This window comes from Cetorhinus maximus, chromosome 33 (assembly GCF_964194155.1).
Source record: "Cetorhinus maximus chromosome 33, sCetMax3.hap1.1, whole genome shotgun sequence".
In the NCBI taxonomy this organism is placed as follows: Eukaryota; Metazoa; Chordata; class Chondrichthyes; order Lamniformes; family Cetorhinidae; genus Cetorhinus; species Cetorhinus maximus.
This window is the reverse complement of record NC_135911.1, coordinates 575,434-599,517: the sequence shown is the minus strand read 5'-3', so window position 1 is coordinate 599,517 and position 24,084 is coordinate 575,434. Positions and strand designations below refer to the sequence as shown.

The window sequence follows — 24,084 nt, the reverse complement described above, 5'->3', positions numbered from 1 at the left end:
GAACCCGTCCATCCTGTACCCAGTCTGTCCCAGACACAGAACCCGTCCATCCTGTACCCAGTCTGTCCCAGACACAGAACACGTCCATCCTGTACCCAGTCTGTCCCAGACACAGAACCCGTCTATCCTGTACCCAGTCTGTACCCACACAGAACCCGTCCATCCTGTACCTAGTCTGTCCCTGACACAGAACCCGTCCATCCTGTTCCCAGTCTGTAGCCCACACAGAACCCGTCCATCCTGTACCGAGTCTGTCCCAGACACAGAAACTGTCCATCCTGTACCCAGGTTGTCCCCAACACAGAACCCGTCCATCCTGTACCCAGTCTGTACCCAACACAGAACCCATCGATCCTGTACCCAGTCTGTCCCAAACACAGAACCCGTCCATCCTGTACCCAGTCTGTCCCAGATACAGAACACGTCCATTCTCTACCCAGTCTGTCCCCGTCACAGAACACGTCTATCCTGTACCCAGTCTGTCCCAGACACAGAACCCGTCCATCCTGTACCCAGTCTGTCCCAGACACAGAACCCGTCCATCCTGTACCCAGTCTGTCCCAGACACAGAACCCGTCTATCCTGTACCCAGTCTGTCCCAGACACAGAACCCGTCCATCCTGTACCCAGTCTGTACCCCACACAGAACCCGTCCGTCCTGTACCTAGTCTTTCCCAGACACAGAACCCGTCCATCCTGTACCCAGTCTGTACCAGACACAGAACCCGTCCATCCTGTACCCAGTCTGTCCCCGACACAGAACCCGTTCATCCTGTACCAAGTCTGTACCCGACACAGATCCCGTCCATCCTGGACCCAGTCTGTACCCGACACAGATCCCGTCCATCCTGTACACAGTCTGTCCCAGACACAGAACCTGTCCATCCTGTACCCAGTCTGTCCCCCACACAGAACCCGTCCATCCTGTACCCAGTCTGTCCCAGAGACAGAACCCGTCCATCCTGTACCCAGTCTGTCCCCGACACAGAACCCGTCCATCCTGTACCCAGTCTGTCCCAGACACAGAACCTGTCCATCCTGTACCCAGTCTGTCCCCCACACAGTACCCATCCATCCTGTACCCAGTCTGTCCCAGAGACAGAACCCGTCCATCCTGTACCCAGTCTGTACCCGACACAGAACCCGTCCATCCTGTACCCAGTCTGTCCCAGACACAGAACCTGTCCATCCTGTACCCAGTCTGTCAACGACACAGAACCCGTCCATCCTGTACCCAGTCTGTCCCAGAGACAGAACCCGTCCATCCTGTTCCCAGTCTGTACCCGACATAGAATCCGTCCGTGCTGTACCCAGTCTGGCCTAAACACAGTACCCGTCCATCCTGTACCCAGTCTGTACCCGACGCAGAACCCGTCCATCCTTTACCAAGTCTGTCCCAAACACAGAACCCGTCCATCCTGTACCAAGTCTGTCCCAAGCACAGGACCCATCCATTGCGTACCCAGTCTGTCCCCGAGACAGAACCCGTCCATCCTGTACCCAGTCTGTTCAGCACACAGAACCCGTCCATCATTTACCCAGTCTGTACCCCATACAGAACCCGTCCATCATGTACCCAGTCTGTCCCAGACACAGAAACCGTCCATCCTGTACCCAGTCTGTACCAGACAAAGAACTCTTCCATCCTGTACCCAGTCTGTACCAGACACCGAACCCGTCCATCCTGTACCCAGTCTGTCCCAGACACAGAACCCGTCCATCCTGTACCCAGTCTGTCCCACACACAGAACCCGTCCATCCTGTACCCAGTCTGTCCCAGACACAGAACCCGTCCATCCTGTACCCAGTCTGTCCCACACACAGAACCCGTCCATCCTGTACCCAGTCTGTCCCACACACAGAACCCGTCCATCCTGTACCCAGTCTGTCCCACACACAGAACCCGTCCATCCTGTACCCAGTCTGTCCCACACACAGAACCCGTCCATCCTGTACCCAGTCTGTACCCCACACTGAACCCGTCCATCCTGTACCCAGTCTGTCCCACACACAGAACCCGTCCATCCTGTACCCAGTCTGTCCCAGACACTGGACCCGTCCATCCTGTACCCAGTCTGTACCCCACACTGAACCCGTCCATCCTGTACCCAGTCTGTCCCAGACATAGAACCCGTCCATCCTGTACCCAGTCTGTACCCCAGACAGAACCCGTCCATTCTGTACCCAGTCTGTCCCACACACAGAACCCGTCCATCCTGTACCCAGTCTGTACCCCACACAGAAGCCGTCTGTCCTGTACCCAGTCTGTACCCACACAGAACCCGTCCATCCTGTACACAGTCTGTACCCCACACTGAACCCGTCCAACCTTTACCCAGTCTGTCCCCCACACAGAACCCGTCCATCCTGTACACATTCTGTCCCAGATACACAGAACCCGTCCATGCTGTACCCAGTCTGTCCCCAACACAGAACCCGTCCATCCAGTACTCAGTCTGTCCCAGACACAGAACTCGTCCATCCTGTACCCAGTCTGTACCCCATACTGAACCCGTCCATCCTGTACCCAGTCTGTCCCAGAAACAGAACCCGTCCATCTTGTACCCAGTCTGTCCCAGAAACAGAACCCGTCCATCCTGTACCCAGTCTGTCGCAGACACAGAACCCGTCCATCCTGTACCCAGTCTGTCCCAGACACAGAACCCGTCCATCCTGTACGCAGTCTGTCCCAGACACAGAACCCGTCCATCCGGTACCCAGTCTGTCCCAGACACAGAACCCGTCCATCCTTTACCCAGTCTGTCCCAGACAAAGAACCCCTCCGTCCTGTACGCAGTCTGTCCCAGACACAGAACCGTCCATCCTGTACCCAGTCTGTACCCCACACAGAACCCGTCCATCCTGTACCCAGTCTGTCCCTGACACAGAACCCGTCCATCCTGTACCCAGTCTGTCCCAGACACAGAACCCCTCCGTCATGTACCCAGTCTGTCCCAGACACAGAACCCGTCCATCCTGTACCTAGTCTGTCCCAGACACAGAACCCCTCCGTCATGTACCCAGTCTGTCCCAGACACAGAACCCGTCCATCCTGTACCCAGTCTGTCCAACACACAGAACCCGTCCATCCTGTACCCAGTCTGTCCCAGACACAGAACCCATTGATCCTGTACCCAGTCTGTCCCAGGCACAGAACCCGTCCATCCTGTACCCAGTCTGTCCCAGACACAGAACCCGTCCATCCTGTACCCAGTCTGTACCCGACACAGAACCCGTCCATCCTGTACCCAGTCTGTACCCCACACTGAACACGTCCATCCTGTACCCAGTCTGTACCCCACACAGAACCCGTCCATCCTGTACCCAGTCTGTCCCAGACCCAGGACCCATCCATCCTGTACCCAGTCTGTCCCACACACAGAACCCGTCCATCCTGTACCCAGTCTGTCCCACACACTGAACCCGTCCATCCTGTACCCAATCTGTCCCAAACACAGAACCCGTCCATCCTTTACCCAGTCTGTACCCACACAGAACCCGTCCATCCTCTACCCAGTCTGTCCCAGACACAGAACCCGTCCAACCTGTACCCAGTCTGTCCCAGACACAGAACCCGTCCAACCTGTACCCAGTCTGTACCCGACACAGATCCCGTCCATCCTGTACACAGTCTGTCCCAGACACAAAACGCCGTCCAACCTGTACCCAGTCTGTACCCGACACAGAACCCGTTCATCCTGTACCCAGTCTGTACCCGACGCAGATCCCGTCCATCCTGTACCCAGTCTGTCCCCGACACAGAACCCGTCCATCCTGTACCCAGTCTGTCCCAGACACAGAACCTGTCCATCCTGTACCCAGTCTGTCCCAGAGACAGAACCAGTCCATCCTGTACCCAGTCTGTACCTGACATAGAATCCGTCCGTGCTGTACCCAGTCTGGCCTAAACACAGTACCCGTCCATCCTGTACCCAGTCTGTACCCGACGCAGAACCCGTCCATCCTGTACCAAGTTTGTCCCAAACACAGAACCCGTCCATCCTGTACCAAGTCTGGCCCAAGCACAGAACCCATCCATTGCGTACCCAGTCTGTCCCCGAGACAGAACCCGTCCATCCTGTACCCAGTCTGTTCAGCACACAGAACCCGTCCATCCTGTACCCAGTCTGTCCCAGACACAGAACCCGTCCATCCTGTACCCAGTCTGTACCCCACACAGAACCCGTTCATTCTGTACCCAATCTGTCCCAGACACAGAACCCGTCCATCCTGTACCCAGTCTGTACCCCACACTGAACCCGTCCATCATGTACCCAGTCTGTACCCCATACAGAACCCGTCCATCCTCTACCCAGTCTGTCCCAGACACAGAAACCGTCCATCCTGTACCCAGTCTGTACCAGACACCGAACCCGTCCATCCTGTACCCAGACTGTCCCACACACAGAACCCGTCCATCCTGAACCCAGTCTGTCCCAGACACAGAACCCGTCCATCCTGTACCCAGTCTGTCCCACACACAGAACCCGTCCATCCTGAACCCAGTCTGTCCCAGACACAGAACCCATCCATCCTGTACCCAGTCTGTCCCAGACACAGAACCCGTCCATCCTGTACCCAGTCTGTACCAGACACCGAACCCGTCCATCCTGTACCCAGTCTGTACCCCACACAGAACCCGTCCATTCTGTACCTAGTCTGTCCCACACACAGAACCAGTCCATCCTGTACCCAGTCTGTACCCCACACAGAAGCCGTCTGTCCTGTACCCAGTCTGTACCCACACAGAACCCGACCATCCTGTACACAGTCTGTACCCCACACCGAACCCGTCCATCCTTTACCCAGTCTGTCCCCCACACAGAACCCGTCCATCCTGTACCCAGTCTGTACCCACACAGAACCCGTCCATGCTGTACCCAGTCTGTACCCGACACAGAACCCGTCCATCCAGTACCCAGTCTGTACCCATCAAGAACCCTTCCATCCTGTACCCAGTCTGTCCCAGACACAGAACCCGTCCATCCTGTACCCAGTCTGTCCCAGACACAGAACTCGTCCATCCTGTACCCAGTCTGTACCCCATACTGAACCCGTCCATCCTGTACCCAGTCTGTCCCAGAAACAGAACCCGTCCATCCTGTACCCAGTCTGTACCCAACACAGAACCCGTCCATCCTGTACCCAGTCTGTACCCATCAAGAACCCTTCCATCCTGTACCCAGTCTGTCCCAGACACAGAACCCGTCCATCCTGTACCCAGTCTGTCCCAGACACAGAACCCGTCCAACCTGTACCCAGTCTGTACCCGAAACAGAACCCGTCCATCCTGTACACAGTCTGTCCCAGACACAAAACGCCGTCCAACCTGTACCCAGTCTGTACCCGACACAGAACCCGTTCATCCTGTACCCAGTCTGTACCCGACACAAATCCCGTCCATCCTGTACCCAGTCTGTCCCAGACACAGAACCTGTCCATCCTGTACCCAGTCTGTTCCATACACAGCACCCGTCCATCCTGTACCCAGTCTGTACCCGACACTGAATCCGTCCATGCTGTACCCAGTCTGTCCTAAACACAGTACCCATCCATCCTGTACCCTGTCTGTACCCGATGCAGAAGCCGTCCATCCTGTACTAAGTCTGTCCCAAGCACAGAACCCGTCCATCGCGTACCCAGTCTGTTCACCACACTGAACCCATCCATCCTGTACCCAGTCTGTACCCCACACAGAACCCGTCCATCATGTACCCCGTCTGTACCCCATACAGAACCCGTCCATCCTGTACCCTGTCTGTCCCAGAGACAGAAACCGTCCTTCCTGTACCCAGTCTGTACTAGACACAGAACCCGTCCATCCTGTACCCAGTCTGTACCAGACGCAGAACCCGTCCATCCTGTACCCAGTCTGTCCCCGACACGGAACCCGTCCATCCTGTACCCAGTCTATCCCAGACACAGAACCCGTCCATCCTGTACCCAGTCTGTCCCGCACACAGAACCTGTCCATCCTGTACCCAGTCTGTCCCAGACACAGAACCCGTCCATCCTGTACCCAGTCTGTACCCCACACAGAACCCGTCCATCTTGTACCCAGTCTGTCCCAGACACAGAACCCGTCCATCCTGTACCCAGTCTGTACCCCACACAGAACCCATCTATCCTGTACCCAGTCTGTACCCACACAGAACCCGTCCATCCTGTACCCAGTCTGTACCCACACAGAACCCGTCCTTCCTGTACCCAGTCTGTCCCAGACGCAGAACCTGTCCATCCTGTACCCAGTCTGTCCCAGACTCAGAACCCGTCCTTCCTGTACCCAGTCTGTACCCCACACTGAACCCGTCTATCCTGTACCCACACAGAACCCGTCTATCCTGTACCCAGTCTGTACCCACACAGAACCCGTCCATCCTGTACCCATTCTGTCCCAGACACAGAACCCGTCCATCCTGTACCCAGTCTGTCCCAGACACAGAACCCGTTCATCCTGTACCCAGTCTGTACCCACACACAGAACCCGTCCATCCTGTACCCATTCTGTCCCAGACACAGAACCCGTCCATCCTGTACCCATTCTGTCCCAGACACAGAACCCGTCCATCCTGTACCCATTCTGTCCCAGACACAGAACCCGTCCATCCTGTACCCAGTCTGTCCCAGACACAGAACCCGTTCATCCTGTACCCAGTCTGTCCCCGACACAGTTCCAGTCCCTCCTTTATCCAGTCTCTCCCATAAACTGAACCCATCCAATCGATGCCCATTCTGTTCCCAACACAGAGCCCGTCAATACTCTATCTGTCCCTGATAGAAGCTCAGTCCAATACCAAGTCTCTCCACCACACCGAACCCTTCTGATACCCAGTCTGTTCCTGACCCGGTACCCGTCCGATACCTTATGCCTCCCAGACCACCTTCCTCCCAAACCCTGCTCCTCCCAAACCCTCTCCATCCCACTTCCTTTCCCCCCCCAACCCCACCCCACCCCCGATCCCGATCCCTGCCCCTCCCAGACGCCAACCCACCCATACCCTACCTCTCTGAATTCCCATCCCCCTCCTGAACTCCGCCCTCTCCCAACCCGTCCACCCCGGTTCCCTGTCCCTTCGGACTGTCCGTGTCTTTACCTCTTTCTCTCCACAGATGTGGCTGACAAATGACCCGGACGCCGGGCTAGACGATGGTCCCAGGATGGCTGCTATGCCCTTGGGTAGAATTTGACACACTGCAAAAGAAGATTGGAACATGGAGAGGGATGCCTGTGAGGAGGAGGAGCTTGATCAAGGTGAAGACAATGAACAGTTAGCACAAACAATGATTGATTTGTCAGGTCATAGAACCATGGAACTCTACAGCACAGAAAACAGGCCATTCGGCCCTTCTAGTCTGTGCCAAAATATTATTCCGCTAGTCCCATTGACCTGCACCCAGTCCATAACCCTCCAGACCTCTCCCATCCATGTATCTATCCAATTTATTTTTAAAACTTAAGAGTGAACCCGCATTTACCACGTCAGATGGTAGCTCATTCCACACTCTCACCACTCTCTGAGTGAAGAAGTTCCCCCTAAACCTTTCCCCTAAACCTTTCCCCTTTCACCCTAAAGCCATGTCCTCTCGTGTTTATCTCTCCTAATCTAAGTGGAAAGAGTCTACTCCCAATTACTCTGTCTATAGCCCTCACAATTTTGTAAACTTCTGTCAAATCTCCCCTCATTCTTCTACGCTCCAAGGAATAAAGTCCTAACCTGTTTAATCTTTCCCTGTAACTCAACTCCTTAAGACCCGGCAACATCCTAATAAATCTTCTCTGCACTCTCTCAATCTTACTGATATCCTTCCTGTTGTTAGGTGACCAGAACTGCACACAACACTCCAAAGTTGGCCTCACCAATGTCTTATACAACCTCACCATAACATCCCAACTCCTATACTCAATACTTTGATTTATGAAGGCCAGTATGCCAAAAGCTTTCTTTACAACCCTGTCTACCTGTGAAGCCACTTTCAGGGAATTATGTATCTGAACTCCCAGATCCCTTTGTTCCTCCGCACTCCTCATTGCCCTACCATTTACTGTGTATGTCCTACCTTGGTTTGTAAAGTTTGTGATGCTCAATGATTCGATATGAACCTTGCATTTATACTTATATATTGCCTTGAACAAAGTGAACCATCCTAAGATACTTCGGAGAAATGGTACTTGTCAAAATTCAACATCAAAAGACATGAGGAGATATCAGGCCAAAGGTTTGACCAATGGATTTAAGGAGCATCTTAAAACATTAAGAGGCAGCTTGACAAATCCGTGAATAGGATGGGAATAGAGGGATACGGACCCCGGTAGTGCAAAATGTTTTAGTTGACGGGCAATATGATGGGCGCAGGCTTGGAGGGCCGAAGGGCCTGGTCCTGTGCTGTACTTTTCTTTGTTCTTTGTTCTATTATTAAGGTCGAGGGGCAGAGAGGTTTAGGGAGGGAATTCCAGAGCTTAGGGCCCCCCAGGAAGCTGAAGGCACGGCCGCCAGTGGTGGAGCGATGGGAATCGGGGGAGGCTCAAGAGGCCGGAATTGGAGGAGCGCAGAGATCTCGGAGGGTTGTAGGGGCAGGAGGAGGTTACAGAGGTAGGGAGGGTTGTAGGGGCTGGAGGAGGTTACAGAGATAGGGAGGGTTGTAGGGGCTGGAGGAGGTTACAGAGATAGGGAGGGTTGTAGGGGCTGGAGGAGGTTACAGAGATAGGGAGGGTTGTAGGGGCTGGAGGAGATTACAGAGATAGGGAGGGTTGTAGGGTCTGGAGGAGGTTACAGAGATTGGGACGGTTGTAGGGACTGGAGGAGGTTACAGAGATAGGGAGGGTTGTAGGGGCTGGAGGAGGTTGCAAAGATAGGGAGGGTTGTAGGGACTGGAGGAGGTTACAGGGATAGGGAGGGTTGTAGGGGCTGGAGGAGGTTACAGAGATAGGGAGGGTTGTAGGGGCTGGAGGAGGTTACAGAGATAGGGAGGGTTGTAGGGGCTGGAGGAGGTTACAGAGATAGGGAGGGTTGTAGGGGCTGGAGGAGGTTACAGAGATAGGGAGAGGCAAGCGCCATGGATTTGAAAACGAGGAAGATCAGTTTAGAAGCGACGTGGGTGAGCAAGAAACCTCGAGGTGATGTTAGAATGGGGGCCAGGCACCCGAATCCTCACCGCTGTCAAATTATGTACAACGGGCATCTCACTGAGAAGAGTACAAAATCCTTACAGGCCTCGACTGGGTGGGTGCAGGGTACAGGGTGCAGTTCCCCCTGGCTGGGGTGGTGGGGGAGGGTGGGCAGTCTGGAGCCAGGGGACACTCTCTCAGAATAAAGGGCGACCTTGACAACCATCATCGATTGTTGTAAAAACCCACCTCCTGCCCCATGAGGGGAGGGAAATCTGCCACCCTTACCCGGTCTGGCCTACATGTGACTCCAGACCCACACAGCCATGCGGTTGACTCTTAACTGCCCCCCTGAAACGTTCAGTCAAAGAGAGATTAAGGATGGGCAACAAATCCTGGCGTCTTCAGCGATGACCACGCCTCATGAAAGAATGAAGTACAAAACTGACGCCCTCAGTCTGTCACTGTGGAACTCTATCTCCCGGAGTCTCTGCCGACTGTCGATTATTGTTTCCCCATTTCCCTGTCCATTCTCTGCTTCAGGAGAGGTTCTGTTATTCTCTCTCCCGTTCATCCAACTGCTCTATGGTCCCCTGTGCCTGCTCTGTCCCCCCATGTTAAACCTGGGCTCCGCGTGAATCACTGTCACATGGGTAAAGGGGACGGAGAGAGGAGGGGGGAGTTTCTTCACACAGAGGGAGGTGAATCTTTGGAACTCCCTCCTCTAGGAGGACTGTGGAGCCTCAGTCACCGAGGATGTCCAGGACAGAGGGTGAGAGGTTTCGAGATATGAGAGGGTATCCAGGGATAGGGGGGTGGGGTAGTTCTGGAGTTTCAAGCGTTGAGGTGTCAGATTGGCCATCATCGCATTGAATGGGGGCAGCAGCAGGCTCGAGGGGGCCGAATGGCCTACTCCTGCTCCCATTTTCTCAGGCTCCGACGCTCCCTCGGAGCGTACTGTGCTGTCCCGCTGACATTCCCTTCTCAACCCTGGTGAGGGTGAACCCAGAGTCTAATCCATGGCTCCATGCGCTCCGGACTAGGGGGAAGACCGGGAAAGTCATCGCGACAGGGCATTCCGGCTTTAGGGGGAGAGACAGGCTCCACTCTGGCTGCAGGTGTGAACCCAGGATGGCATGTCTCTCCCTCCCCACCCACCCCTGTACCCCCAGTGCCAAGCCCAAGGATGCCACTGGGTGGCTGCTGGGTGCTGGGAGGATGGGGTGAGGTGGACATGTTGCGTTTGCCGTCCCATCTCAGACAAGCAGAGGTGGAAGGAGGGCTGAGGAAGGCCCTTGTGGGCAGAGTTTAGGGAGCTGGAAAGAGAGGCAGCATTGCCCTGGGTGCCAGGGACTCGTGGGCATGGCAATGGAGGAGAGAGAGAGCAGGTCAATGTGTGGCTGTACTGGTGGAGGGGAGAGGGCGTTCCAGTCCTGGGGCATCGGGAGGGTTGCTGTGGGGAGGTACGGGGTGGATGTGCGGAGGGGGTAATGGGGGAGCTGGAAAGGCCGGACAAGTTTACACCTCGGACAGGGCTCGGGCCCATCTTCCTGCGAGCAGATTGCTCGGTGCTTTGGGAGAGGGTCTCAAATTTAAATTTGGCTGGAGGACAGGAGCCAGCGGGTAACGTTAGGCAGGTGTAAAACAAACTGGGACAGGCAGAGAGCGCGCGTGTCAGAAAGAGGAAAGTATTAAGAGGGGTCAGAGTAAGAGAGAGTCAGACACAGACACAGAGAGTTACAGACAGACTGATCAGAATCAGACACAGACACCAGACATTCACAGACAAATGAGAATCAGACACAGACAATAGAGAGTCACAGGCAGACAGATGAGAATCAGACACAGACACAGAGTCGCAGACATGCTGATTACACTCAGACACAGACAGCAGACAGTCACAGAAAGATTGATTAGAATGAGACACAGACAACAGACAGTCACAGACAGGTAGATTAGAATCAGGCACAAGCAGCTGACAGTCACAGGCAGACAGATGAGAATCAGACACAGACAGCAGACAGTCACATACAGACTGATGAGGCTCAGAAACTGACAGCAGACAGTCACAGACAGATTGATGAGATTCAGAATGAGAGAGCAGACAGTCACAGATAGACTGGTCAGTATCAAATGCAGGCAGCAGACAGTCACAGGAAGACTGATTAGAATCAGACACAGACAGCAGACAGTCACAGGCAGATGAGAATCAGACACAGAGAGTCGCAGACAGACTTATTACACTCACAGACAGCAGACAGTCACAGACAGGCAGATTGGAATCAGGCACAAGCAGCTGACAGTCACAGGCAGACAGATGAGAATCAGCCACAGACAGACTGATTAGAATCAGACACAGGCAGACCGACTGCTCAGAATGAGAGGAATGGAAATGGAAGGGACACAGGTGGACAGCCAAGGGCACAGGCACTTCCGTGTGTGTATGGAACGTACTCATATCCGTCGCCTCGTACTGACTGTCCTGTTGCAGCTCGAAGATTTCAACCTCCACACGAGCTTTGGCCGGGACCTCGATGACGCTGTTGATTTTCTCCCTCGCCAGCGCAAGAGCTAACCGTTCTCCCCTGCCGCAGGTAGTGTGGTCGTCCAAGATAGCAGCTGCAACAAAACACACGGTGAGAGTGAGTAAAGGGCAGCAAGGGGGCCGATTCCTCCAGCATTGCTGCCCACTCCTCAACCCACGCTGAAGTGGGTATGGGGGCAGAGAGAGGGGGCTGGTGGCACCTGGCTGAGGGGAGGCTGGGTGAAGGAACAGCCCTGAAGGTTTCCGCCCTGACGGTCATTCTGACTGAGGCGGCCATTTTGTAAAAGGGTCCAGTAAGTGACGGGAGTCCGACTGAAACTTCGGTGACTGGTAAAAGGGAGGGTGTGAGTTCTCATTACGGGTGTAGCACGGACATTAGTTGAAAAGCTGTGGTTAATTTGCTGGGTTTTGACTCAGGGATGTCTCCTTAAAGAGAATGTGGAATTGTGTAAAGGTAATTGGTTAAAGGAGGGGTTCCAGATCAGAGGCTCAGGCCAATGGATGCCTTCAAGTTGAGGGCTCCCTGGTGAAGGGGTTAAGGGGTCTCTGGATAACGGAGGGAGTGGTCAGGGGAGGACATATATAAATGGCAATCGGGTAAGAGGCAAGCTGGTTAAAGGGGACTGGTTGTTGAATGGTTGAAGCAAAGGGATGAGTTGTTCAAAAGCCTAACCAGATGGGGCTCTGCGTTAGAAATGTCTGATACAGGGGACAAGAGGGGTGATGGATCCCAACGAGAAATTCAATGAAGAGGTTTGAAGGGAAAATTACTGAGGAGGAATCAGGGAGAGGCTCCTTCTGATTTGGTCCAGTTCAGGCACAGCATGGTCGAACTGGTCTGGGTCAGATACAGTCCAGTTCAATTGCTCTGGTCCAGGTACAGTCCAGTTCAATTGGTCTGGTCAACGTACAGTCGATTTGAATTGGTCTGGTCCAGGTACAGTCCAGTTGAATTGGTCTGGTCCAGGTACAGTCCAGTTGAATTGGTCTGGTCCAGGTACAGCCCAGCTGAATTGGTCTGGTCCAGGTACAGTCCAGTTGAATTGGTCTGGTCCAGGTACAGTCCAGTTGAATTGGTCTGGTCCAGGTACAGTCCAGTTGAATTGGTCTGGTCCAGGTACAGTCCGGTTGAATTGGTCTGGTCCAGGTACAGCCCAGCTGAATTGGTCTGGTCCAGGTACAGTCCAGTTGAATTGGTCTGGTCCAGGTACAGTCCAGTTGAATTGGTCTGGTCCAGTTACAGTCCAGTTGAATTGGTCTGGTCCAGGTACAGTCCAGTTGAATTGGTCTGGTCCAGGTACAGTCCAGTTGAATTGGTCTGGTCCAGGTACAGTCCAGTTGAATTGGTCTGGTCCAGGTACAGTCCAGTTGAATTGGTCTGGTCCAGGTACAGTCCGGTTGAATTGGTCTGGTCCAGGTACAGCCCAGCTGAATTGGTCTGGTCCAGGTACAGTCCAGTTGAATTGGTCTGGTCCAGTTACAGTCCAGTTGAATTGGTCTGGTCCAGGTACAGTCCAGTTGAATTGGTCTGGTCCAGGTACAGTCCAGTTGAATTGGTCTGGTCCAGGTACAGTCCAGTTGAATTAGTCTGGTCCAGGTACAGTCCAGTTGAATTGGTCTGGTCCAGGTACAGCCCAGCTGAATTGGTCTGGTCCAGGTACAGTCCAGTTCAATTGGTCTGGTCCAGGTGCAGTGTGTTTGAATTGGTCTGGTTCAGGTACAGTCTGGTTGAATTGGTCTGGTTCAGGTACAGGCTATTTGGATTAGTCTTTCAGGTACAGTCTTGTTGAATTGGTCTGGTCCAGGTGCAGTGTGTTTGAATTGGTCTGGTTCAGGTACAGTCTTGTTGAATTGGTGTGGTCCAGGTACAGTCTTGTTCAATTGGTCTGGTTCAGGTAGAGTCTACCTGAATTGGTCCGGTTCAAGTAGAGTCTGGTTGAATTGGTCTGGTTCAGGTACAGTCCAGTTGAATTGGTCTGGTCCAGGTACAGTCCAGTTGAATTGGTCTGGTCCAGGTACAGTCCAGTTGAATTGGTCTGGTCCAGGTACAGTCCAGTTGAATTGGTCTGGTCCAGGTACAGTCCAGTTGAATTGGTCTGGTCCAGGTACAGTCCAGTTGAATTGGTCTGGTCCAGGTACAGTCCGGTTGAATTGGTCTGGTCCAGGTACAGCCCAGCTGAATTGGTCTGGTCCAGGTACAGTCCAGTTGAATTGGTCTGGTCCAGTTACAGTCCAGTTGAATTGGTCTGGTCCAGGTACAGTCCAGTTGAATTGGTCTGGTCCAGGTACAGTCCAGTTGAATTGGTCTGGTCCAGGTACAGTCCAGTTGAATTAGTCTGGTCCAGGTACAGTCCAGTTGAATTGGTCTGGTCCAGTTACAGTCCAGTTCAATTGGTCTGGTCCAGGTACAGTCCAGTTGAATTGGTCTGGTCCAGGTACAGTCCAGTTGAATTGGTCTGGTCCAGGTACAGCCCAGCTGAATTGGTCTGGTCCAGGTACAGTCCAGTTCAATTGGTCTGGTCCAGGTGCAGTGTGTTTGAATTGGTCTGGTTCAGGTACAGTCTGGTTGAATTGGTCTGGTTCAGGTACAGGCTATTTGGATTAGTCTTTCAGGTACAGTCTTGTTGAATTGGTCTGGTCCAGGTGCAGTGTGTTTGAATTGGTCTGGTTCAGGTACAGTCTGGTTGAATTGGTCTGGTTCAGGTACAGGCTATTTGGATTAGTCTTTCAGGTACAGTCTTGTTGAATTGGTCTGGTCCAGGTGCAGTGTGTTTGAATTGGTCTGGTTCAGGTACAGTCTTGTTGAATTGGTGTGGTCCAGGTACAGTCTTGTTCAATTGGTCTGGTTCAGGTAGAGTCTACCTGAATTGGTCCGGTTCAAGTAGAGTCTGGTTGAATTGGTCTGGTTCAGGTACAGTCCAGTTGAATTGGTCTGGTCCAGGTACAGTCCAGTTGAATTGGTCTGGTCCAGGTACAGTCTGGTTGAATTGGTCTGGTCCAGGTACAGTCACTTTGAATTGGTCTGGTCCAGGTACAGTCCAGTTGAATTAGTCTGGTCCAGGTACAGTCCAGTTGAATTGGTCTGGTCCAGGTACAGTCCAGTTGAATTGGTCTGGTCCAGGTACAGTCCAGTTGAATTGGTCTGGTCCAGGTACAGTCCAGTTGAATTGGTCTGGTCCAGTTACAGTCCAGTTGAATTAGTCTGGTCCAGGTACAGTCCAGTTGAATTGGTCTGGTCCAGGTACAGTCCAGTTGAATTGGTCTGGTCCAGGTACAGTCCAGTTGAATTGGTCTGGTCCAGGTACAGTCCAGTTGAATTGGTCTGGTCCAGTTACAGTCCAGTTGAATTGGTCTGGTCCAGGTACAGTCTGGTTGGATTGGTCTGGTCCAGGTACAGTCCAGTTGAATCGGTCTGGTCCAGGTACAGTCTGGTTGGATTGGTCTGGTCCAGGTACAGTCCAGTTGAATTAGTCTGGTCCAGGTACAGTCCAGTTGAATTGGTCTGGTCCAGGTACAGTCCAGTTGAATTGGTCTGGTCCAGGTACAGTCCAGTTGAATTGGTCTGGTCCAGGTACAGTCCAGTTGAATTGGTCTGGTCCAGTTACAGTCCAGTTGAATTGGTCTGGTCCAGGTACAGTCTGGTTGGATTGGTCTGGTCCAGGTACAGTCCAGTTGAATCGGTCTGGTCCAGTTACAGTCCAGTTGAATTAGTCTGGTCCAGGTACAGTCTGGTTGAATTTTTTAATGTGGGGATATGTCAGGTGAAGGAAAAACTCAGCTGAAAGTTGAATGTTTTCTAGGATTTCGATTGATGTGGGTGTAATAAAACTGGAAAGAAACAGGATATATCTGACCAGCAATCGGAGCATGATGGTACATGGGGATAATAAACAAGTTGAGTAAGGGAGTAATTAATGCATGTTGGGATATGGGGTAAATGGTCAGCAACGATTTGGAGGGAATTGGCAAGTGATCAGATGTGGAGGTAATTACTGAACGATGAGCAGTTGGGTAATTAGAGAATGATGATATACAGGGGGTTGGTTACGAAGATGATATATGGGGGGGTAGTTACAATGATGATATATGGGGTAGTTATGATGATGATATTCGGGGCGGTAGTTATGACGATGATATACAGGGCGGTAGTTACGATGATGATATATGGAGCGTAGTTATGGTGATGATTTACAGGGTGGTTACGATCATATACAGGACAGTTATGCTGATGATATACAAGGATTACTTATGATGATGATATACCGGGGGTAGTGATGATGAAGATATACGGGGGGTCGTTACAATGATGATATACGGGGGTAATTAAGATGATGACATCTGAGGGGTAGTTACGATGATGCTATATGGGGGTAATTATGAAAATGATATATGGGGGTAGTTACGATGATGCTATATGGGGTAGTTACGATGATGATATACAGGAGTAGTGACAATGATGATACATGGGGGTAGTTACAAAGGTGATATATGGGGCATTTATGATGATATATGGGGGTAGTTATGCTGATGATATATGGGGGTAGTTACAATGATGATATACGAGGGTTACTTATGATGGTGATATACCGGGGGTAGTGATGATGAAGATATACAGGGAGTAGTTACAATGATGATATACGAGGGTTACTTATGATGGTGATATACCGGGGGTAGTGATGATGAAGATATACAGGGGGTAGTTACAATGGTGATATATGAGATGGGAGTCACCATGATGATATACAGGGGTAAGTTATAATTATGATATATGGAGGTATTTATGATGATGATATACGCAGGGTAGTTACAATGGTGATGTACTGGGGGGTAGTTGCGTGAAGGTATACGGGGGTAGTTACGATGATGAAACATGGGGGTAGTTACGATGATGATATATGGGGTAGTTATGATGATGATATACGGAGGGGGTTGGTTACGAAGATGATATACGGGGAGTAGTTACGATGGTGATATATGGGGGTAGTTACGATGATGATATTCCATACGTAGTTATGATTATGATGTATGGGGTAGTTACGATAATGCTACATGGGGTTAGTTACATTGATGATATATGGGGCAGTTACGATGGTGATAGATGGGGAGGTTGGTTACAATGATGATAAACAGTGTTAGTTATTATAATTATATACGGGGGTAGTTACGATGATGATATATAGGGGTAGTTATGATTATATACAGGTGGTATTTACGATGATAATATAGGGTATAGTTACAATGCTGATATAATGGTGTAGTTACCATGATGATATACGGGGGTAGTTACGATGATGACATATGGGGGTATTTATCATGTTAATATAGGGAATAGTTATGATGCTGGTATGCAGGGGGTAGTTACGATGATGATATTTGGGGGTAATTACAATGATGAGATGTGAGGGTAGTTACGATGATGATATATGGGGTTAGTTACGATGATGATATATGGGATAGTTACGATGATGATATACGGGGTTAGTTACGATGATGATATACGGGGTTAGTTACGATGTTGATATATGGGGTTAGTTACGATGTTGATATACGGGGTTAGTTCCGATGATGATATACGGGGTTAGTTACGATGATGATAAACAGGGGTTAGTTACGATGATGATATATGGGGTTAGTTACGATGATGATATACGGGGTTAGTTACGATGATGATATACGGGGTTAGTTACGATGATGATATACGGGGTTAGTTACGATGATGATATACGGGGTTAGTTACGATAATGATATACAGGAGGTAGTTACAAAGACGATATATAGGGGTTAGTTACGAGGATGATATACGGGGTTAATTACGATGATGATATATGGGGTTAGTTACGATGATGATATACGGGGTTAGTTACGATGATGATATACGGGGTTAGTTACAATGATGATATACAGGAGGTAGTTACGATGATGATATACGGGGTTAGTTACGATGATGATAAACAGGGGTTAGTTACGATGATGATATACGGGGTTAGTTACGATGATGATATACGGGGTTAGTTACGATGATGATATACGGGGTTAGTTACGATGATGATATACGGGGTTAGTTACGATGATGATATACGGGGTTAGTTACGATGATGATATACGGGGTTAGTTACGATGATGATATACGGGGTTAGTTACGATAATGATATACAGGAGGTAGTTACAAAGACGATATACGGGGTTAGTTACGAGGATGATATATGGGGTTAGTTACGATGATGATATATGGGGTTAGTTACGATGATGATATACGGGGTTAGTTACGATGATGATATACGGGGTTAGTTACAATGATGATATACAGGAGGTAGTTACGATGATGATATACGGGGTTAGTTACGATGTTGATATACGGGGTTAGTTACGATGATGATATACGGGGTTAGTTACGATGATGATATACGGGGTTAGTTACGATGTTGATATACGGGGTTAGTTACGATGATGATATACGGGGTTAGTTACGATGATGATATACGGGGTTAGTTACGATGATGATATACGGGGTTAGTTACGATGATGATATACGGGGTTAGTTATGATGATGATATATGGGGTTAGTTACGAGGATGATATACGGGGTTAGTTACGATGATGATATACAGGGTTAGTTACGATGTTGATATACGGGGTTAGTTACGATGATGATATACGGGGTTAGTTATGATGATGATATACGGGGTTAGTTACGATGATGATATACAGGGTTAGTTACGATGATGATATACAGGAGGTAGTTACAAAGACGATATACAGGGGTTAGTTACGAGGATGATTTACGGTGGGTAGTTATGACGATGATGCATGGGGGTAGTTATGATGATAAAATATGGAGGGGTGGTTACCCTGATGATATACGGGAGTAGTTCTAATGATGATATACAGGGGAGGGGGAGGGGGCTGTAGTTACAATGATGACATATGGCTGGATAGTTACAATGATGATGTACGGGGGTAGTTATGATGATGGTATATGGGGGGTAGTTATGATGATGATATATGGGGGGTCATTACGATGATGATGTATGGGGGTAATTACAATGATGAAGTCTGGGGCGGTAGTTACAATGATGATATTCGGAGGGTATTTATGATGATGGTATACGGGGATGGGGTGGTAACGATGATGATATACAGTTGGGTAGTTACAATAATTATATATGGGGTTAGTTATGATGATGATATACAGGAGGTAGTTACAAAGACGATATACGGGGGGGGATGTTATGATGCTATACGGGGTTAGTCACGATGATGATAAACAGGGGTTAGTTACGATGATGATATACGGGTTTAGTTACGATGATGATATATGGGGTTAGTTACAATAATGATATAGGGGCTAGTTACGATGATGATATACAGGGTTAGTTACGATGATGATATATGGGGTTAGTTACGATGATGATATACGGGGTTAGTTACGATGATGATATATGGGGTCAGTTAAAATAATGATATATGGGGTTAGTTACGATGATGATATACAGGGTTAGTTACGATGATGATATATGGGGTTAGTTACGATGATGATATATGGGGTTAGTTAAAATAATGATATATGGGGTTAGTTACGATGATGATATACAGGGTTAGTTACGATGATGATATATGGGGTTAGTTATGATGATGATATACAGGGTTAGTTACAATAATGATATACGGGGTTAGTTACGATGATGATATACAGGGTTAGTTACGATGATGATATACGGGTTTAGTTACGATGATGATATATGGGGTTAGTTACAATAATGATATAGGGGCTAGTTACGATGATGATATATGGGATTAGTTACGATGATGATATACAGGGTTAGTTAAAATAATGATATACGGGGTTAGTTACGATGATGATATACAGGGTTAGTTACGATGATGATATATGGGGTTAGTTACGATGATGATATACAGGGTTAGTTACAATAATGATATACGGGGTTAGTTACGATGATGATATACAGGGTTAGTTACGATGATGATATACGGGTTTAGTTACGATGATGATATATGGGGTTAGTTACAATAATGATATAGGGGCTAGTTACGATGATGATATATGGGGTTAGTTACGATGATGATATACAGGGTTAGTTAAAATAATGATATACGGGGTTAGTTACGATGATGATATACAGGAGGTAGTTACAAAGACGATATACGGGGGGGATGTTATGATGATGATATACGGGGTTAGTTACGATGATGATATATGGGGTTAGTTACAATAATGATATATGGGGTTAGTTACAATAATGATATATGGAGTTAGTTACGATGATGATATACGGGGTTAGTTACGATGATGATATACGGGGTTAGTTACAATAATGATACAGGGGCTAGTTACAATGATGATATACGGGGTTAGTTACAATAAAGATATACGGGATTAGTTACGATGATGATATACGGGGTTAGTTACGATGTTGATATACGGGGTTAGTTACGATGATGATATACGGGGTTAGTTACGATGTTGATATACGGGGTTAGTTACGATGATGATATACAGGGTTAGTTATGATGATGATATATGGGGTTAGTTATGATGATGATATACGGGGTTAGTTACGATGATGATATACAGGAGGTAGTTACAAAGACGATATACAGGGGTTAGTTACGAGGATGATTTACGGTGGGTAGTTATGACGATGATGCATGGGGGTAGATGTGATGATAAAATATGGAGGGGTGGTTACCCTGATGATAAGTGGGAGTAGTTCCAATGATGATATACGGGGGAGGGGGATGTAGTTACAATGATGACATATGGCTGGATAGTTACAATGATGATGTACGGGGGTAGTTATGATGATGGTATATGGGGGGTAGTTATGATGATGGTATATGGGGGGTCATCACGATGACTATGTATGTGGGTAGTTACAATGATGAAGTATGGGGGGTAGTTACAATGATGATATTCGGGGGGTAGTTATGATGAAGAAAAATGGGGGTACTTATGCTGATGATATACAGGGGTAGATACAATGATGATATATGGGGATGTCATTACAATGATGATATATGGGGATGTCATTATGATGATGATATATGGGGATGTCATTACGATGATGATGTACAGGGTGGTTAGTTATGATGATTATATACGCGGGTAATTACGATGATGATATTAGTGGGGGTTGATTATGATGATGATACACGGTGGGTAGTTATAATTATTATAATCAGGAGGTAGTTATGACGATGATATATGGGTGTGGTTATGATGCTGATATATGGGGGGAGTAACGATGATGATATACGGGGGTAGTTACGATGATGATATACGGGAAGTTACGATGATGATATATGGGGTAGTTATGATGATGGTATACTGGGGATTGTTCCGATGATGATATATGGGGTAGTTATGATGATGATTTATGGGGAATAGTTACCATGACAATATACGGCGGGGTAGTTATGATGATGACATCAGGGAATAGTTACCATGACAATATATGGGGGGTAGGTATGATGATGATATCGGGGAATAGTTACCATGGCAATATATGGGAGGGGGTAGATATGATGATGATATCAGGAGGTTGTTACGAAGCTGAAATATCGGGGGTAGTTACGAGGATGATATAGGGGGTAGTTGTGATGATGATATACAGGGGTTGGTACGATGATGATATGTGGGGTAGTTTTGATGATGTTATACGGGGGGTAGTGACAATGATGATATACAGGGTGGGATTGGATAGTTACCCTTATGATATACGGTGGGGTCAGTTATGAGGATGATAGACAATGGGTAGTTACAATGAGGATATATAGTGGGGTAGTTATGATGATGATATATGGGGGTAGTTACAATGATGACATATGGCAATAGTTACGATGGTGATGTATGGGGAGGGTAGTTGCAATGATGATATGCAGGGGGGTGGTTACGATAAAGATGTATAGTGGGTCATTATGATAGTGATATATGGGGGGTAGTTATGATGATGATATATGGGGGCAGTTACGATGATGATATATGGCAATAGTTACGATGGTGATATATGGGAAGGGTAGTTGCAATGATGATATGCAGGGGGGTGGTTACGATAAAGATGTATAGTGGGTAGTTATGGTTATAATATATGGGGGGTAGTTATGATGATGATATATGGCGACAGTTACGATGGTGATATATGGTGATAGTTACAATGGTGATGTATGGGGAGGGTAGTTGCAATGATGATATGCAGGGGGGTGGTTATGATAAAGATGTAGAGTGGGTAGTTACGATTATGATATATAGGGGGTAGTTATGATGATATGTGAGAGGTTGTTACGAAGGCGATATACAGGGGGGTAGTTACGAGGATGATATACGAGAAAGTTACGATAGTGATACATGGGGGTAGTTACGAGGATGATATACGAGAAAGTTACGATAATGATACATGGGGGTAGTTACGCTGATGATGAACGGGATAGTTATAATGATATACGGGAGTAGTTACGCTGATGATAAACAGGTAGTTATGATGATGATGATATACATCGGTAGTTACACTGATGATATACGAGGCGTAGTTACGATCATGATATACGGGGGGGATAGTTACAATGATGATATAATTAGGGGGTAGTTATGATGATACGATATACGGGTAGTTACAATTATGATATGCGTGAGGTTAGTTACGATGATGATATCCAGGGGTAGTTACGTTGCTGATATACAGGGGTTGGTTATGATAATGTTATGCATTGTTATATATAGTTATGATAATGATACATGGGGGGTTGTTACGATAGTATACTGGGGTGTGGATATGGTGAAGATGTATGGGGGGTTAGTTATGATGATTATATACAGGGGGTCGTTACAATGATGATATTGGGGGGTTGGTTATGATGATGATACATGGCAGGTAGTTGTCATTATAATCAGGAGGTAGTTGTGATGATATATGAGTTGGTTACCATGATATATGAGGGTAGTTGCGATGACGATATACAGGGGTAGATACAGTGATGGGGAGTTGTTATGATGATGATATACGGGGGTTAGGTACAATGATGATATATGGGGAGTACTTACGATTGTGATTTACGGGTGTAGTTACAATGATGAAAAATGGGGGAATTACAATGGTGATAAACGGGGGTTAGTTATGATGATGATAAATGGGGGAATTACAATGGTGATATATGGGGGTTAGTTATGATGATGATATACGGGGGGTAGTTACAATGGTAATATATGTGGGGTAGTTATGATGATGATATACGGGGGGTAGTTACAACGATGATATATCGGGGGCATAGTTACAATGGAGTTATATGCGGGATCATTATGACGATGATTATATGGGTCGTGGTTATGATGATGATGTACAGGGGGGTTAGTTATGATGATTATATACAGGAGGGTTGTTACGATGATGACATTAGCGGGGGTTGGTTACGATGATGATACACGGTGGTAGCTATCATTATTAAAATCGGGAGATAGTTATGATGATGATGTACGGGGGTAGTTACGATGATGATATATGGGCGGTAGTTATGATGATTATATTTGGGGGTAGTTACGATGATAATATAAGTGGTAGTTTTGATGCTGATATATGGGGAGTTACAATGATGATATATGGTGGGGTAGTTATGATGATGATACACAGGGGTAGTTACGAAGATGATATGCGGAGACGGTAGTTATGGTGATGATATACATGGGGTAGTTAAGATAAAGTTATATAGTGGGTAATTACAATTATGATATACCGGGGTAGCTACGATGATGATATACGGGAGGTAGTTACGAAGATTATATACGGGGGTAGTTATGAGGATGATATACAGGGGAAGTTTCGATGATGATATGTGGAAGGCTGGTTATAATGATGATTTATATTGGGTAGTTACGATGATGATATATGGGGGTGGTTACGATGATGAAGGGGAGGTTGTTACCCTGATGATATATGGTGATAGTTTCGATGATGATATATGGGTGGTAGTTACCATGATCATATAGGGGTGGGTGGTTATGATGATGCTATAAAGAGGTAATTACGATGATGATATACAGGCAGGAGTTATGACGGTGCTATGGGGAGGTAGTTATGATGAAGATATACAGGGGCTAGTTACAATGATGATACATGTGGTGTAGCTACGATGAAGATATACAGGGTAGTTAAGATGATGATATATGCGGGTACTTATGATGATGTACAGGGTGGTGATTATATATGGCAGGTAGTTACTATGCTATTAGCGGGGGTTGGTTACGATGATGATACGTGGTGGGTAGTTATCATGATTATAATCGGGAGATAGTTACGATGATGATGGGTAGTTATGATGATATATGGCAGATAGTTACAATGAAGATATACGGATGTAGTTACAATGCTGATATACGGGGGGAGTTGCGATGATGGATATATGGGTGGTAGTTACAATGATGATA

At 48.1% G+C, this 24,084-nt stretch overlaps 1 protein-coding gene across 1 annotated transcript in view; it reads right to left on the bottom strand.

The window, feature by feature from the left end:
- The window catches only part of LOC144671543 (glutamate receptor ionotropic, kainate 5-like), a 484,710-nt gene that overhangs the window by 278,309 nt on the left and 182,317 nt on the right, over positions 1–24,084 (bottom strand). The window contains exons 3-4 of the mRNA XM_078533496.1: positions 11,561–11,725; positions 7,095–7,192 (exon numbers count right to left, since the gene is read on the bottom strand). Of these exons, the coding sequence (XP_078389622.1) occupies positions 7,095–7,192; positions 11,561–11,725 (263 nt within the window). The remainder of the gene's footprint in view (positions 1–7,094; positions 7,193–11,560; positions 11,726–24,084) is intronic.